A 15,788-nucleotide genomic window follows, 5' to 3' on the forward strand; every position below is an offset into this window, starting at 1 on the left:
AGAAATTAGTGTGGTTTTTCAGATGCTACACACTGATGCAATTTTCCTTTATTACAGTGTATTATTGAGTTTCAGAACTGGAAATGTTTTTCCCTTTTTTAAAAGAATTCTACCAACATAATGATTGGAAAGTGACAGGTTTTTTTCTTAATTCGTTAAAGTTTCTCATTGTTTTTCTGAACAGCTGCTTCTCTTTTTTATAAATATGCACTGAAATATTATTGTTTTGCTTTCACCTTAATACAATATAACAGTACAAACCACTGTAAAACTGTAAACCACAATAAAGTGGAACCTTTGAATTAATAGGACTAGGACTGTTAGTTAAAAGATTAAATATACTATGCTGTGCTTCAGGAATAAAATAAATTGCAACTATTTACACCACCATTTTTCTGGAAACTAATCAAAAGCTATATGAAAAATACTTAATATGCATTAATTCATTTTAATTGTTTAAAGTAACCATCTTCTAACTATATTTCTTAATAGTGTGAATACTCTGACTTTTCCCCCTTATTTCAAGGATTTCTCGAATGGAAAGGGACATAAATATGAAAAGACATTTGATAGAAGACTTAAGATCTCGTCTGAAAGCAAACCAGGAAATTGAGAAAACCTTTAATGAAACATTAGAAAGTTTTGAGAAAAAGGTACCTCTTGTTTGTTGTTAATATTTATACCAAAAATAAACTGCTTTTGATTTGCAGAAGTTATTCCAACCAACTATAAAAATAGCACCACAATTTTAAGCATACAATACATTTAGTTAAACTTATTGCAGTTCTGTCTCTTTTGGGTTTATATGAATTCGGTACATAATGGTTGCATTGATTAATTGTATAATTCACCATAATTCAATATATATATATATATATATATATATATATATATATATATATAGAAAATGTAACTAAATAATGAGAATATATAGAAAACTCAGTGTTGATATTTGCTGTATGTAGCCTTGATGGAATGGCTGACATTTTACAACATTATAAAATACATTGGAGATCAAACAAGGATAGTTCTATACACAAAATGTATTGACACATATTTTCCATCTACTTTAGTTAAATTCTTTAGTATTTTAAACAATATAAATTCCTGCTTGTAGTGCAGTATTATCAGTAATTCAAAATTCAGGTTTTATCACTTCATATGTTGTTTATATATTAATCAAAACTTACAGGTCGACATTCAAATTATTGGTTTTTCCTAAATCATGGAAGTTGGAAGATCTTAGATATGATAGGACGATCTTTTTATAATATCCATAAGTGCATTATCCCTGACAGTGAGAACAGACTAGTGGGTCTCTATGAGGTTATACAATGTATAACCCCAAAATAGAAATAAACAATTTGCCGAGCAAGACATACTTTTATTCTCTTAGAAAGCGAGTGCTGGCTGCACGGCTCATGCAGTAGTCTGTGCTTGCAGTCATTAAGCATTGTCAGCTCCAGAGAGAGCTGCTCTCTTACCCCAATGCAGGAGATAAGGTGTCATTAAGGAATCCTCAACCAGAGAGAGAGGGGTAAAGTGAGGAAAGAGCAAACTAAATACCTGGTTTTGTTTTTCGAGAAAATAGTTTAGAGCTCAGTGTAACACTTTGCTCTAATGCATTGCTCTCTGAGCATTTTCAGCATCCCCTTTTTCAGCTTCAACAGGGTCAGAGCCCATTACTTCTATTGTTGTTTGTAGAGGCTGAAACTGAAAAATATAACATTATCTTCAATTGAAGATCAGAGAAATTCACCAATACTGTATATTATCTGTAGGACTGTGTGATTAATGCAATCTGCCATCAGGATTTTCTAGGAATATTCTTTTGTTTCAATTTAGCCTAAATCACTACTCACTACATATGACAAAGTTATAATGAGTTATCCAGAAGACTATTCATGCTATCACATTGTAGACAATGACCATTTTCTCAACTAAGTTTTAATTAGCATATGCTTTTTCCGCCAGTGATTAGAAATATTTGAAACTATGGCTTAGCTCGTTGTATTAATGAAACATGTCTAAAAGCTACAATCCAGCAAGTAAACTTAAGAGCTTTTTTTATTCACGTATCATACCTGTCTAGACTTTCATTCTTTATGCAACCATTTTATATAAAATAATCTATGGGTGGGTCAGTAACAGCTGCTTATTAAATGCTGGAAATTCTACCAAGTTTTTAGCCTAAATACCAGTTTATGCAATAAAAACAAAAATAAGTATGCTTGTGATTTTCGTTCATATTTGTAGGTTTTCCGTCTAAATAATAAAATTGCCTGTGGTTTTACTTCAGGTAAAGACATTGACTGAAGACTGTTCAAACAAGAAAACATCAATTGATTCACTAAAGCAAAGGCTTAATGTAGCTACAAAAGAGAAATCACAGTATGAACAGATGTATCGCAGGGCTAAAGATGAGTTGGGGAAAAAGGTATGTTGTTAGAGTGTTGCTGGTTAATGCAGAACAATTTTATTGCCCCTTTTTCCTTGACTTTTTCATGCACTGTATTATTTTTAAAAAATGAAAAGTTGCAAGGTCAGCAACTTAATTTTTTTAAATACTTATAGAAGAATATAAAACAGAATAATAGTAACATCTCTCTATATAAGATTGTATTTAGTTTGGCTTGAAGCTATATTACCTTATTTTTACTGAAAATTCAGTCCCTATAACATATGGATGTAATGTATAAAGATTCCTGTGAAACTGAATTTTATGTATTATAAATGGAATGTCCCATAATGTTAACTAATGATGTATATTTTTTTAGACTAAAATTACATCACAACTGTCTCCCAGTACCAATTCTATTTTCATTTTTCTGTACTTCAGGATCTCAAGCTTACCAATCTAGAAGGTAAAATGATTGAAGCTGAATGTGCCATGACTGAACTCGAGACTGCTGCATCTCAGCAACTCCATGGCTTGGCAAAGCAAAGTGGGCAGGCCCTGGAAGTAGTGCAGAAGAAAATGCTGCTGGCCAATGACAAAGTGGAAGAATTCATAACATTTGTGAAGGTTGGAATTTTGTTTCTCTTTTGATTGATCATTTGACCAGACACTGCTACAAGCAGAAGCTATGCAAGTGGTCTTTTGGGCACCATACTTTGGCATGTCAGCAGGTCCAGAGTGGGAGGAAATCAGTGACAGACAAGTCATCAGCTCTCAGTATAAGCTTCCACTAGTTGTAAGTCCAACCTTTGTCCATGACTGCCTGTGCTATCTATCCAAGAGAAAAAATGCTCTTGTGGTTCTATTTCAAATGGGTCTAGAATAGGGCTGTCAATTAATCATAGTTAATACATGCTATTAATGCAAAACAAATTAACTAGATTAAAAAAATAGTCAAGATCCATTGCAGTTTTAATTGCACTATTAAACAATAACAGAATACGAGTTTAAATTTATTATTTTATTTTTTGATATATTTCCGCATTTTCAAATATATTGATTGCAAGTACAACATAGAATACAAAGTGTACAAGTCTCACTTTATATTATTATTTTGATTACAAATATTTGCACTGTAAAAAGATAAACAAAAGAAATAGTATTTTTCAGTTCACCTCATAAAAGTCCACTCAGTCCTACTTCTTGTTCAGCCAATCGCTAAGACAAACAAGTTTGTTCAAATTTACAGGAGATAATGCTGCCCGCTTCTTGTTTACAATGTCATCTGAAAGTGAAAACAGGTATTTGCATGGCACTGTTGTAGCTGGCGTTGCAAGGTATTTACATGGCAGATATGCTAAAGAGTGTCATGCCCCTTCATGCTTCAACTTGTTGGCTCCAAAGTTTTACATTAGAGTGCGGTTATGTAAAAAAAAATTCTATATTTGTAAGTTGCACTTTCACGATAAAGAGATTGTACTACAGTACTTGTATGAAGTGAATTGAAAAATAACATTTCTTTTGCTTATCTTTTTTACAGTGCAAATATTTGTTTTCAAAAATAATAATATAAAGTGAGCACTGTACATGTTGTATTCTGTGTTGTAATTGAAATCAATACATTTGAAAATGTAGAAAAACATCCAAGAATATTTATAATACATTTAAATTGGTATTCTATTATGGTTTAACAGTGCAATTAAAACTGCGATTAATCACGACTGTATTTTTAATCTCACGATTAATTGCGATTTATTTTTGTAATCGTTTGACAGCCCTAGTCTAGAATAATGAATTTACATCTTTCATGCATTAAAAAAAGTAGTTCACAATCTTTAGCTAGAATAAAGCACCAACTCACCAACGCACACACATTTTTATGATGTTTTTTGTAAATGTGAAATAAGATATCTAGAACAAATTGATGAATTAAACAGTACTAAGTCACCGGGACCTAATGGTATTCACCCAAGAGTTCTGGCTAAAATTAAGGAACATCTGCATTAGCACTAACCTATCCATTTCTAGTTTCCCTCTACATACATCCCAGGATATCGGAGTCTGTTTTCACTTATGGTGTAATTCTGGAGTAACTTCCTTGAAGACAATGGAATTTCACTGGTATAAAACTAACGGGCAAGCAGAATCAGGCTTAAGAGTTTGTTCCATGTTACCCTTCTCTCTAAAGAGCAGTGGTGGGCAGTCCATCAGGGTAATTCTCTGGCAGGCCGCAAGACAGTTTGTTTACATTGACTGTCTGCAGGGTGAGCCGCCCGCAGCTCCCAGTGGCCACACCATTCCCGGCCAATGGCAGCTGCAGGAAGCAGCGCGGGCCGCAGGGATGTGCTGGTCTCCACTTCCCGCAGCTCCCATTGGCCAGGAACGGCAAACCAGGGCCACTGGGACCTACTGGCGGCCGTGCCTGCGGATGGTCAAAGTAAACAAACTGTCTCGCGGCCCACCAGCAGATTACCCTGATGGGCCGCAGGTTGCCCACCACTGCTATAGAATCTCTTACATGACTCCAGTTACTTAAAGAGACTTGTATCTTCTAATCACCTTTTGCACGAGTTAATTCCTCTTGGGAAATAGAAATTAATTTTAATTGAATCAAGTGAAGACAAGGGTACGCTTCCATCCCTCAAGAGTGAACAGTTGCTGCAAAAATAGAAGATGGCAAAGTAGAAGCTTTTCTGCTTTCATAAGTGGCAGAATGAGCATGAGGTAGTTAACTTACTCTGTAACAGAAAACCAGCTACTTCCATATTGTACCCACTGGTGAAGGCTGCCACTTTGTAACCACAGAACCATGTGTATTCATTAACATTTACCTAGTTCCCTTGTAATGTAAAAAAATTCAGTTTTTACATAGTCACTCAAACCTCACCTCAATAAAAGAATGTGTATTCCTATTTCAAATATTTTTTTTTTTGCTGAATACTGTTAATCTGCTGCACCTGTCCCTCTTTGTAGATAAATTGCATGGAAATGAAGATGTTGTCTGTAAGTCAAATATTGGTGAACACAGAAGTCCTTAGTAGACTGCTTTAGTTAGCTAGTTACTAAATATTTATGAAAGAAAAGTCTTCTGAAACCAAATTTTATCCACAGTGCACCACAATAAATGATACAGCTGAAAATCTTTCACAAGTTTCAGTGGAGTTATATACTGTATCAGGTAAATCATGTAAAATACCTTTTATGGTCTCATACTAGAACCATAAGAAAATGGAGTTAGCACAAGGAAGCAGTATCCGTGCTCTCCCTCCCATACCACCTCTTTGTTTGAAGTTTGCCCTGCCTCTTCTATTCTCTTCAGATGGCTGTCAATTTTCCAGTCTCTTCGTTTTTTTACTTTGGCATTTGGCCCTCCCTCTTGTCTCAGTACTTAACTCTTGTCACGGGATACTTGTCTCCATATGAGTGACTCAGCCAATTGCAGTTATCTCCTGTTTCTTCAATTTAACCTCTTTGTTTGACGTCTTACTATGGACCATCACTTTAGCGTACTGCTTTGGTCACTCATTAAACCTAACTGATTTTTATTAGTGCAGACACCACTGTTATTAATCTCTTGATCTGTTTTTTCCTTTTTCTCATCACCATCTTTCTCTTTCTCTCCTTTGTTATTACTTACTTTCTCTTCCTGAGCCACAACCCTCCTCCCATCATATTATCTTTCAGGACCTCCAGTCCATCTGCCTATTCTCTATCTTTAAGTTTCAGGCACCTTATTCTTCTTCTAATTTCCCCCTTTCTTCTGTTTGCTTCTTCTCTCCACCCTCAGCTCTCCACCCCTTCCCCGCCACATTTGGTTCGTTTGCTTCTTTCTCCCTCCAACCTACAGCCTTTATCTTCTCTTACTTGTGTTTACTCCTCCTCTCACCCTGCAAGGTGCCTCTAATAAAAGAGACCAGACTGAATTCCTCCAATATAATACAAATTAATTCTTTCTCGTTCTTCCAGTCTATTTTCAAACATTCTAAACAATCCTACTTCTTTGGCAAAATTCTGTGTGTTTACCCCTCCCTTCGTCCCCCATGTCTCTTCTATTCCTTACTCTCTCTATAAACCTTTATTGCAAGGGCTTTGTTTCAGTTCTAATCCTTCTCAATCTGCCATTTTAACACAATCACCCTCTTCTCTGCTGGTTTCTCCTAACTTTACACCTGTTCCTTGATAAATCCCTACCTGCTCTATAATCATGTCTCTCAGATTTCTCTTTTCAGTTCTCATTCTTTCTGTCTATTTCCTCCTTATTTCTCTTTGTGAGTTTATCTTCTCTCTTCGTTTCATCTAAATCTCTTTTGTATCATATTAACACGTCTTTCCTTCTGCCCCAGCTATATCACCAAATCCTGTTGCTTCTTCCTGCAACACATCTCTAAAACTCCTCTTCTTCATCCCCCCTGCTAAAATACTTGCCCTGAAGCAATATCCTACATGGCCTCCCTGCCTCTCATCTCACCTCCATTCAATAAATGCAAAATGTCACCAAAAATAATACTCTTCATCCTGCACTTTGACCTCGCTGCCTTCTTTGAAATACCTACACTTGCTTCCTCTCGTATTTTGAAACTTAGCTTCTTGTCTTTGCTTTCAATTCACTCCACATCACTATACCTGTGAACATCTCTTCTCTTCTCTTGCATTTCCTCTCAAACCCATCTCTGAAAACCCCATTTGTATTCCTTTTCCACTTCCATCTTTGTATTTTTTTGCCATGCTGCACTTTATGCTCTCTCCTTGCATGCAAATCAGCCATCTTCTCTTCTTTCATCTCCACTCATGTGAGTCATTCTTATGTGAAGCTTTTCATTGTGTTTTAGCGAATAGGAAAATGTTTGCATTTTTCATATTGTACCTCAGAAGCAACCTATAGCAAATTACCCAAATAGAGCACACATAGACTTGGACCTCACTACAGTATATTAATGAAGAAAAGGTTTAACATTTCCTAGCATTTACCACTGAATTACCAGGCAGGAGTCTAATTAAAGGAATGGGTGGCATATTATGCACTCATAACACCAATTACCCATTATTTAGATGATATAAATGACAGCACTTAACATTTGGACTTTCAACATATATATCACTTCACAGATCTTGCATTCTCTATATTTAGTTTAGATTGTAAGTTTTTGGATCAGGGACTATATCAAAGACTGATGACAAAGAAGTTAAGGGTGATAAGTGCATAATATACCACCCATTGTTTAATTAGGCCCCTGCCTGGTAATTCAGTAATAAATGTTATGGAATGTTAGAATAATTTCTTTGTGAATATATTGTGGTGAGGTCCAAGTCTGTGTGTGCCATGTTCTACTCATTTGCTATAGTTTTCTTCAGAGGGACAATATGAAAAATTCAAACATTTTCCTATTGACTAAAACACAGTGAAAGGCCTCACATAAGAATGACTCACATGAGTGGATATGAAAATGCAGAAAAGGATCTGAGATTATAGGAATTGGGGATTAGTGACTAGGTGGCTGGTTGTATTGGGGAGATTCCTGATGTTTGGAAAATGTTCTGGGCCTATTTGGTGATCCCCCTGCCTGGGAAAAAAGCAACACACACTCACACTCCAGTTCATGGACCCTCCCACTCAGGGAACTAGTCTTTTGGAGAAGGAGGAAGTAAGAGAAATCCTTGACAGGAACACTCAAAATTCTCCAGGAGCAATGGGGGAGAAGAGAAGATTCTACACATTCTCAATGTCACCTTTCTCCTGGTGAAAAAAAGAACCAGGAGTATTTGTGGCACCTTAGAGACTAACACATTTATTTGGGCATAAGCTTTTGTGGGCTAAAACCCACTTCATCAGATGCATGCAGTGGAAAATACAGTAGGAAGATATATATATACACAGAGAACATGAAAAAATGGGTGTTGCCATGCACACTATAACGAGACTAATCAATTAAGGTGGGCTATTATCAGCAGGAGAAAAAAAACTTTTGTAGTGATACTCAGGATAGCCCATTTCCAACAGTTGACAAGAAGGTGTGAGTAACAGTAGGGGAAAAATTGGCATGTGGAAATAGTTTTTACTTTGTGTAATGACCCATCCACTCCCAGTCTTTATTCAAGCCTAATTTAATTGTGTCCAGTTTGCAAATTAATTCCAATTCTGCAGTTTCTCATTGGAGTCTGTTTTTGAATTTTTTTTGTTGGAGTATAGTGACTTTTAGGTCTGTAATTGAGTGACCAGAGAGATTGAAGTGTTCTCCGACAGGTTTTTGAATGTTATAATTCTTGATGTCTGATTTGTGTCCATTTATTCTTTTACGTAGAGACTGTCCGGTTTGGCCAATGTACATGGCAGAGGGGCATTGCTGGCACATGATGGCATGTATCACGTTGGTAGATGTGCAGGTGAATGAGCCTCTGATAGTGTGGCTGATGTGATTAGGTCCTATGATGGTATTCCTTGAATAGATATGTGAACAGAGTCGGCAATAGGCTTTGTTGCAAGGATAGGTTCCTGGGTTAGTGTTTTTGTTGTGTGGCGTGTGGTTGCTGGTGAATATTTGTTTCAGGTTGGGGGGCTGTCTGTAAGAAAGGACTGGCCTGTCTCCCAAGATCTGTGAGAGTGAGGGATCCTTGTAGATCCTTGATGATGCACTAGAGAGGTTTTAGTTGGGGCTGAAGGTGACGGCTAGTGGCGTTCTGTTACTTTCTTTGTTGGGCCTGTCCTGGAGTAGATGACTTCTGCGTATTCTTCTGGCTCTGTCAGTCTGTTTCTTCACTTCAGCAGGTGGGCATTGTAGTTTTAAGAACGCTTGATAGAGATCTTGTAGGTGTTTGTCTCTGTCTGAGGGATTGGAGCAAATGCGGTTGTATGTTAGAGCTTGGTGGTAGACAATGGATCGTGTGGTGTGGTCTGGATGAAAGCTGGAGGCATGTAGGTAAGTATAGCAGTCAGTAGGTTTCCGGTATAGGGTGATGTTTATGTGACCATTACTTATTGGTACTGTAGTGTCCAGGAAGTGGATCTCTTGTGTGGACTGGTCCAGGCTTAGGTTGATGGTGGGATGGAAATTGTTGAAATCATGGTGGAATTCCTCAAGGGCTTCTTTTCCATGGGTCCAGATGATGAAGATGTCATCAATGTAGCGCAAGTAGAGTAGGGGCGTTAGGGGACGAGAGCTGAGGAAGCGTTGTTCTAAGTCAGCCATAAAAATGTTAGCATGCTGTGGGGCCATGCGGGTACCCATAGCAGTGCCGTTTAACTTGAATTGTCCCAAATGTGAAATAGTTGAGGGTGCGGACAAAGTCACAAAGTTGAGCCAGCAGGTTTGCCATGACATTATCGGGGATACTGTTCCTGACGGCTTGTTTCTTTGCCAAGGCATGAGCTACCTGGGCAGTGATCCTCTTCCACCTCCTTCATTCCTGGATCTAGGATATGAAAAGAACACAGGCCAATAATGGTTGCCTACATTTGATACAGGATGGGTACCTAGTACTGCCTGGATGATATATGGCCAATATTTGTCTCATTGAACACAGCTACTCTTCATAGCATTCATCAGATTTACTGTGTGATTTGTTCATCCCTGGTAGGAGTGGACAGTTGAACTTTCCCACCAGCAAGAGGACTTGCATGTTCATCACCCATGTCTGCATCAGAAGATATTAAATGCAGTGGGGAAGTGCGTGGAATGCAGTGGCTAAAAAATGCTCAGTATTTTAAGTTAGGAATGGACTAGCCTCCATTAAATAAGAGAACTAGAGATTACTGCACAGACAAAATCCATATAATTTTAAAAACTCTGCTAGTATTAGTTTGTCCAAAGATCACTTTATTAGGTTACAGGGACAGCTTAGAAATGAGAATGGTTATTGTACCATTTATGTAAATGAACGCTATCAGTTTTGCTTTGAAAGTGAACACCTTGGACACGGCTGTAAGTTGATAGGAAATATGTTCCCAATTGGGAACATTTAAAAGCCAGAAGAAAGCCATCTGGTCCATTAAGCATGCTCTTAATTGTCATCACTTTATCTAGAAAAAATATCCAGTGTGATTCCTTTGTATCGTGCTGTAGCAGGTGATGGAGTCTGACAATCTGTCTTCTACCTGAATCAACAAAATATGTGGTTAAAGGAAAGCAACTCAGTTTGATGAAAATCAGTATTTTCGTTTGCAAAACACAGCCCTCATGGAGTTTTATAAATGGCAAATAATGCAGCAAATGCCCTTAAGTGAGGATGATCTACATGCAAAGCACAACTTGTCTCTCTTAAAAAAAAAAACAAACAAACAAAAACCACTTACCATTTTAAAAATCAAATACAGATCAGTTTTTCTGCTAGGAGTGCTGGTTTCAGGAAAAAAGAGAACCACAGCTTTTATTAAGAAACACCAGCAGTTGATGGTTCTGAAAAGAAATTGGTGATAAATTAAGTTAATCTCCATCAGGATTACTCTGCATCTGGGATTTAGGCAAATTGAATCAGAGGCCTGAATAGTGTCAGTGAATATCTATTTGACTGTAAACAGAATAATAGGCTCTGTGGATTTTAATGAATGAAGTGAATGGCTGAACTCCTACTGTTTAGTGATGGCATATGGTTAGTGATGCATACAGTACACCAGTATAATGTAAATGTCTTAATGGATAGAATCTTGATTAATAAAATTGAAGAATAAATAGAGAGCTTTTCCTTACTCAACATTTTCTATTATTTTTAAGCTGTAGAAAAAATGCATTTTGCTTGGGTTTTTATCTCTATAACAGATAATATGGATGTAGATAAAACCTCTAGAATATTATTTAACATTTTTTGTCTTCAGCCTGCATGACAGTTTAGAAGAATTAGATTAAATGATCGATTCTATGTAACCAAATTGCAAGGTATAATATATTTCAGCAGCTGCATGTGTAATCCTCCTGAGTAAATGTCTGTACATCTGATTCAGATAACTAATGTTGAATCTTATCTTGTAGCATTACAGAATTACAGTAATGCAACAATGTTGTCCAAGATTACAGAGCTGCTATAGTGAATATCTAAGGGAGTCTCCTTCCCTTGAGTCCTATGTGTAGTGGCTTTTGAACAGAAATCACAAAAGGACTTTTATAGTACTTTTGGAACAAACCCATCAAAGAGTTTGACCAAACTGCAGATGAAGTATCAAAAGCCAGTGGTGATAGTGTTACTGCTGCAATGGTGGACCAATGGCTGTAGTTGGAGCAACTGTTCATCCTGCAGCAGGTGAACAAGTCAGAATTTGCCAACTATGGTGACTGTGTTGCGGCACCCATTCTGTCAGTGGTGTTCCTATGAGAGGTATTCAGTGTTTGCAGGGGCATAATTGGTAGCTGTTTTGCTAGACACTGTTAGGGTTTGGCTTAAGGAAATACCAAAGCTGGGGAGAGTGGTTGTGTGTGATGAGGGCTGGAGATTGTACCTAAAAGTCTAAATTTGGAGGTAATATCATTGTGACATCTATGGCAAGGAGTCCTTGTAGTGGCCCCTTTTTGGACTGCTTTGCATAATTATTTCAGTTGATTGGAACAGTTTAGTGGTAATGGTAAAAAGATGCTCTTCAGCCTTTATATATGCTGTCTCCTGGGAAATTTTTCTTTGAGTTTAGACCGGGCTATCTCTGGTAAGCTGATGGTACCCAGTTGTCTATAGAGTTCTTCCTGGATTCTGAAAGGGACAGAATTTGCTTGAGCACTATTTTAACAAAAAAATTTTTTGTTAATGCATAAATGAAGATAAATCTTACCTGACCACAAGTCATTCTGCTAATTGAGCCAGGAAAGAGATATGAGAAGAGTAACATTTCCATATTCTTCACAGTTCTTGGTGGGAAATTGCTTCAGAGGGCCACTACAATTCATATTCTGGGCACTATCCTTCACCATGGGTAAAATTAAGTGATCACATGCTAGTCATGAAGAAGACAGGTTTTTACCGTCTCATGAATATCACCAGACTTTGACCACCTCTGGTATGTGAATCATGATGCATGCCTTTGACACCAGTCAGATTGTTGTGATAAGTTCCATATTAGTCTATTAAAACGATCAACCCTAAACCCTTATCTCTTGCCACTGCCTACTACTGTGAATGGTTTATTGGGGTGTCAGAGGGGATTCTGCTTATTCTCAATGTCACTCAGTGCATTAGGTGTTTATTGTTGATTTTAAGTTTAAAAATGGCACTGTGGGATTCCATGTTTACTGAATGTCATTGATTCCAGATCGGGTATGCATAGTATACAAGTAAAGGAGTTTGGTTTTTTCCCTTGAATTGCCAACTCTGCAACGTCTACCCGGGATTGGATAGTCAAACTAAATTTTCCTTCTTAAGCATAATCTCCAGTAATAAATGTGCTGACGCCAAGTTATGCTCTCGGTGACATCTGTACAGCTTATTGCTGTCATGCAATTGATTTGCTTTGTAATGACATAACTGTGATGTAAAAAAAAAAGGAATAGAATCCAAGTCACTCTCCCACCTGTGTTTGCTCTATAGTGCCTAACAGGTTAAAAAAAGAAGTAATGAAACCTCTTAATTTAATCACTAAAGTCAGCAGGTATGACTCTGAATGCATACAGGGAGCAGATCTTTGGGATAAGAAGGTTTTTTTTAACCTGGTCATTCTTTTTAGACTAGAACTGTACTTTAAGACATTTAATAGGCTGGCTACTAAATATCTTTCTGAGATTCTTACACAATTTTTATCAGCTCATTCACTTAGGTCTGAGAGTTATGGGGCTTTGGGAGCCAAAGTCTCAGTAAGGCAGGAGAAATGCTGTTTAGATCTATCATTCCATACCCCCTGATTTGTGGAATGCTCCCCCTCCTGATGTGAGCAGCGGCAGAATTGGCCTCTTTTAAGTTAGGTTTGAATTTAGTTTGTATTAGGTGCCTGTTGGCCCTCACACAGTGAGTTTGTTTTATATTTTTTATGTTTTGTTGATGTCTGTGCAGAGAGGCAGCATGGGCTAGTGTATAGGGCACTAGTCTGGGAGTCAAGAAACTTATGTTTACGTCTAGGTTGCTGACTTGCTGCATGATGTTGCTTCACCTCTGTGTTCCTCTATTTGGAACGTAAGCTCTTTAAGGCAGGGGCTGTATCTTATTATGTGTATGGGCCCCTGATCTTAGTAGGGGGCTTTGGGCACTACTATTTACAAATAGATAATCATAGTAATATTTCTATGCGACCTTTAAATGAACGTCATTATTCTAATACAGTTTACACATGTCTAAATTACAGGTAAACCTGGGGTAAATGAAGTGAGAATCAGCTCTAAAATCTATTATTGTGTTACAGTAAAGCACAATTTACAGTATATAGGACATGAAGATGATGATTACAGCTCATTTCACATAAACAGCATTTTGGGGTTATTAATATATTTTACCACCAATATTCTGTCTGTCTGACCACACTGACTATGTGCATATAAATTCAGATATTGTTCTCTAGTGCAGAGTAAGCTAATGTTTCTTTCTTCTTGCTGGGTCACAAAACATGGGGGTTGTGTTGTAAGTTTGGTGGCAGGATGACAAAGAACTATGGAGTCTTCACTGATGTTACTTAGGAGCCTGAAAATGATCTGACCTGTAGCCTAATTCCTTAACCTTCTACTCCCTACTGTATATCAAGCACTAAAATGATTGTAAAGATTAAATAGCATCTGTTACCAAATACCCCTCTTGTCAAGAGGTGTCTGACCTCCTGTATTCTAGGGATGAGGTGTCCATTTGATACAAATGCAGTGGGAAGGGGCTGAGCCCACACATCTACTCTGAGTTAAATTACAAGAGATACCCTGACTATATTGAACTTTTAAACTCAAGATCCATGTAGTAAGGATAAAAAAGGAAATAGAAAAAACAAAGTAATTATCAACATTGGACAAGAAATCTGGCTGGGGATATAATAGAACATTAGCAGCAAAGAGGATAATCAGATAGGAGAGAAAGACAATTGAAGAAACTCCTGTATACAATTCTTTACCTAGATTCAGGTTAGACTATAACTAGCCAGTGTAAAGCCATTCCTACCTGTTTATTTAAATCTGGTTTGTCTTAGAAACAAGGTAACATTTTAAGTTGGTTACAATAAATGATTTAATTTGTATTAAACTAATTACTCACTGAACAATTTTTAGGAAACTCGGTACAGTGTATTTAGTGTCCTTGAACTGCTAATCTTGAAATTAAAGTTAAAGATAAAAATTGAAGTTAAAAATATTTTAAACTGCTTATTCCCTGTAATTTTCCTCACCTGTGACTGCTTGAGAGAAGTCACTTAGAGGGAAAGATAGTTAAAATGATGTACTTAGGGACCAAATTATGGCTTCATAACTCTTACTTCAACTACTGGGATCTTTTTACCTCTGTATTATGGAGGAATGATATGTAGGCAAACAAGGTTGGACGGAAAGTGGAAAAAAAATTGGGAAATAATAGTCTTTTTAAAAAACAATCAACAAAAAAAGGCCTGATTCTCCTCTCAATTGCCCTAGTGTGAATCAGGAATAATTCCACTAAAGTCAGCACAGTTAGAGTAGTGTAAAACTGATTTGAGATCAGAACTGGCCAAAAATTCCATACACTGTAATTTCTATTTTCTGTCACTACAGTCACTATTTTTCTTCTTTTTTCTGTTATAATATTAACTGACCTTTCAGGCTACATTTTTAAAATGCAAAAAGTTGAGATCTGTCCTCCAAAACACTGTGCATGAGTACCCCTGCATTTCTTTTGTGAAAGAATGTACAACAGGTTTTAGTCAGCTTGTTTATGTGAACGAGGAAGAAGGCTCGATGGTATAGTGATATACATGTGCTCTTAGTATTTAAATAGTATTTAAAACTATTTCTGGCAAGTATTTTTGGAGAGGCAGTTTGATCTATGGATAGGTGCCACTGCTCTGCCACTGCCTTGGTGTGTACCTCGGCTATCCGTCCCACCCTCTGCCTGTCTTGTCTATTTAGAATAGGTTGTAAGCTCTTTGGAGCAAGGACTGTCTCTGTGGTTTTTTTGCAGTACCTGATCTAAGCTGGGGCCTGTAGGCGCTACTATAATACACATAATAATACATGATAATAGTAAAAAGATGCATTCGTTTTCTAAGTTTAACATTTTGTTCTGCAACATTCAGATCATCTTCCTCAGTGAAAACTTCCCTCATGCTTTTATTTTCACAGGAGCGAATGGTCTTCCTGTTTCATGTAAGGTTTTCTATTCCATTTCTGGTATGTGTGGTGGGATACAAAGTTTTAGATGAAAAGGAGTACTTGTGTCACTTTAGAGACTAACAAATTTATTTGAGCATAAGCTTTTGTGAGCTACAGCTCACTTCATCGGATGCGTGCCACAAATAAGTGCTCTTGGGTTATAAATGCAA

General features: G+C 37.2%; 1 protein-coding gene across 6 annotated transcripts in view; it reads left to right on the forward strand.

Annotated features, from left to right (window-relative positions):
* Window positions 1-15,788, forward strand: part of CNTLN (centlein) — a 294,546-nt gene that overhangs the window by 259,167 nt on the left and 19,591 nt on the right. For all 6 annotated transcript variants that reach the window (XM_037902022.2, XM_037902023.2, XM_037902027.2 and 3 more), the window contains 3 exons: window positions 527-653; window positions 2,300-2,437; window positions 2,840-3,025. In XM_037902022.2, coding sequence (XP_037757950.1) covers window positions 527-653; window positions 2,300-2,437; window positions 2,840-3,025 — 451 coding nt within the window. The remainder of the gene's footprint in view (window positions 1-526; window positions 654-2,299; window positions 2,438-2,839; window positions 3,026-15,788) is intronic.

The sequence above is a fragment of the Chelonia mydas genome, chromosome 5 (assembly GCF_015237465.2).
Source record: "Chelonia mydas isolate rCheMyd1 chromosome 5, rCheMyd1.pri.v2, whole genome shotgun sequence".
NCBI lineage: Eukaryota > Metazoa > Chordata > Testudines > Cheloniidae > Chelonia > Chelonia mydas.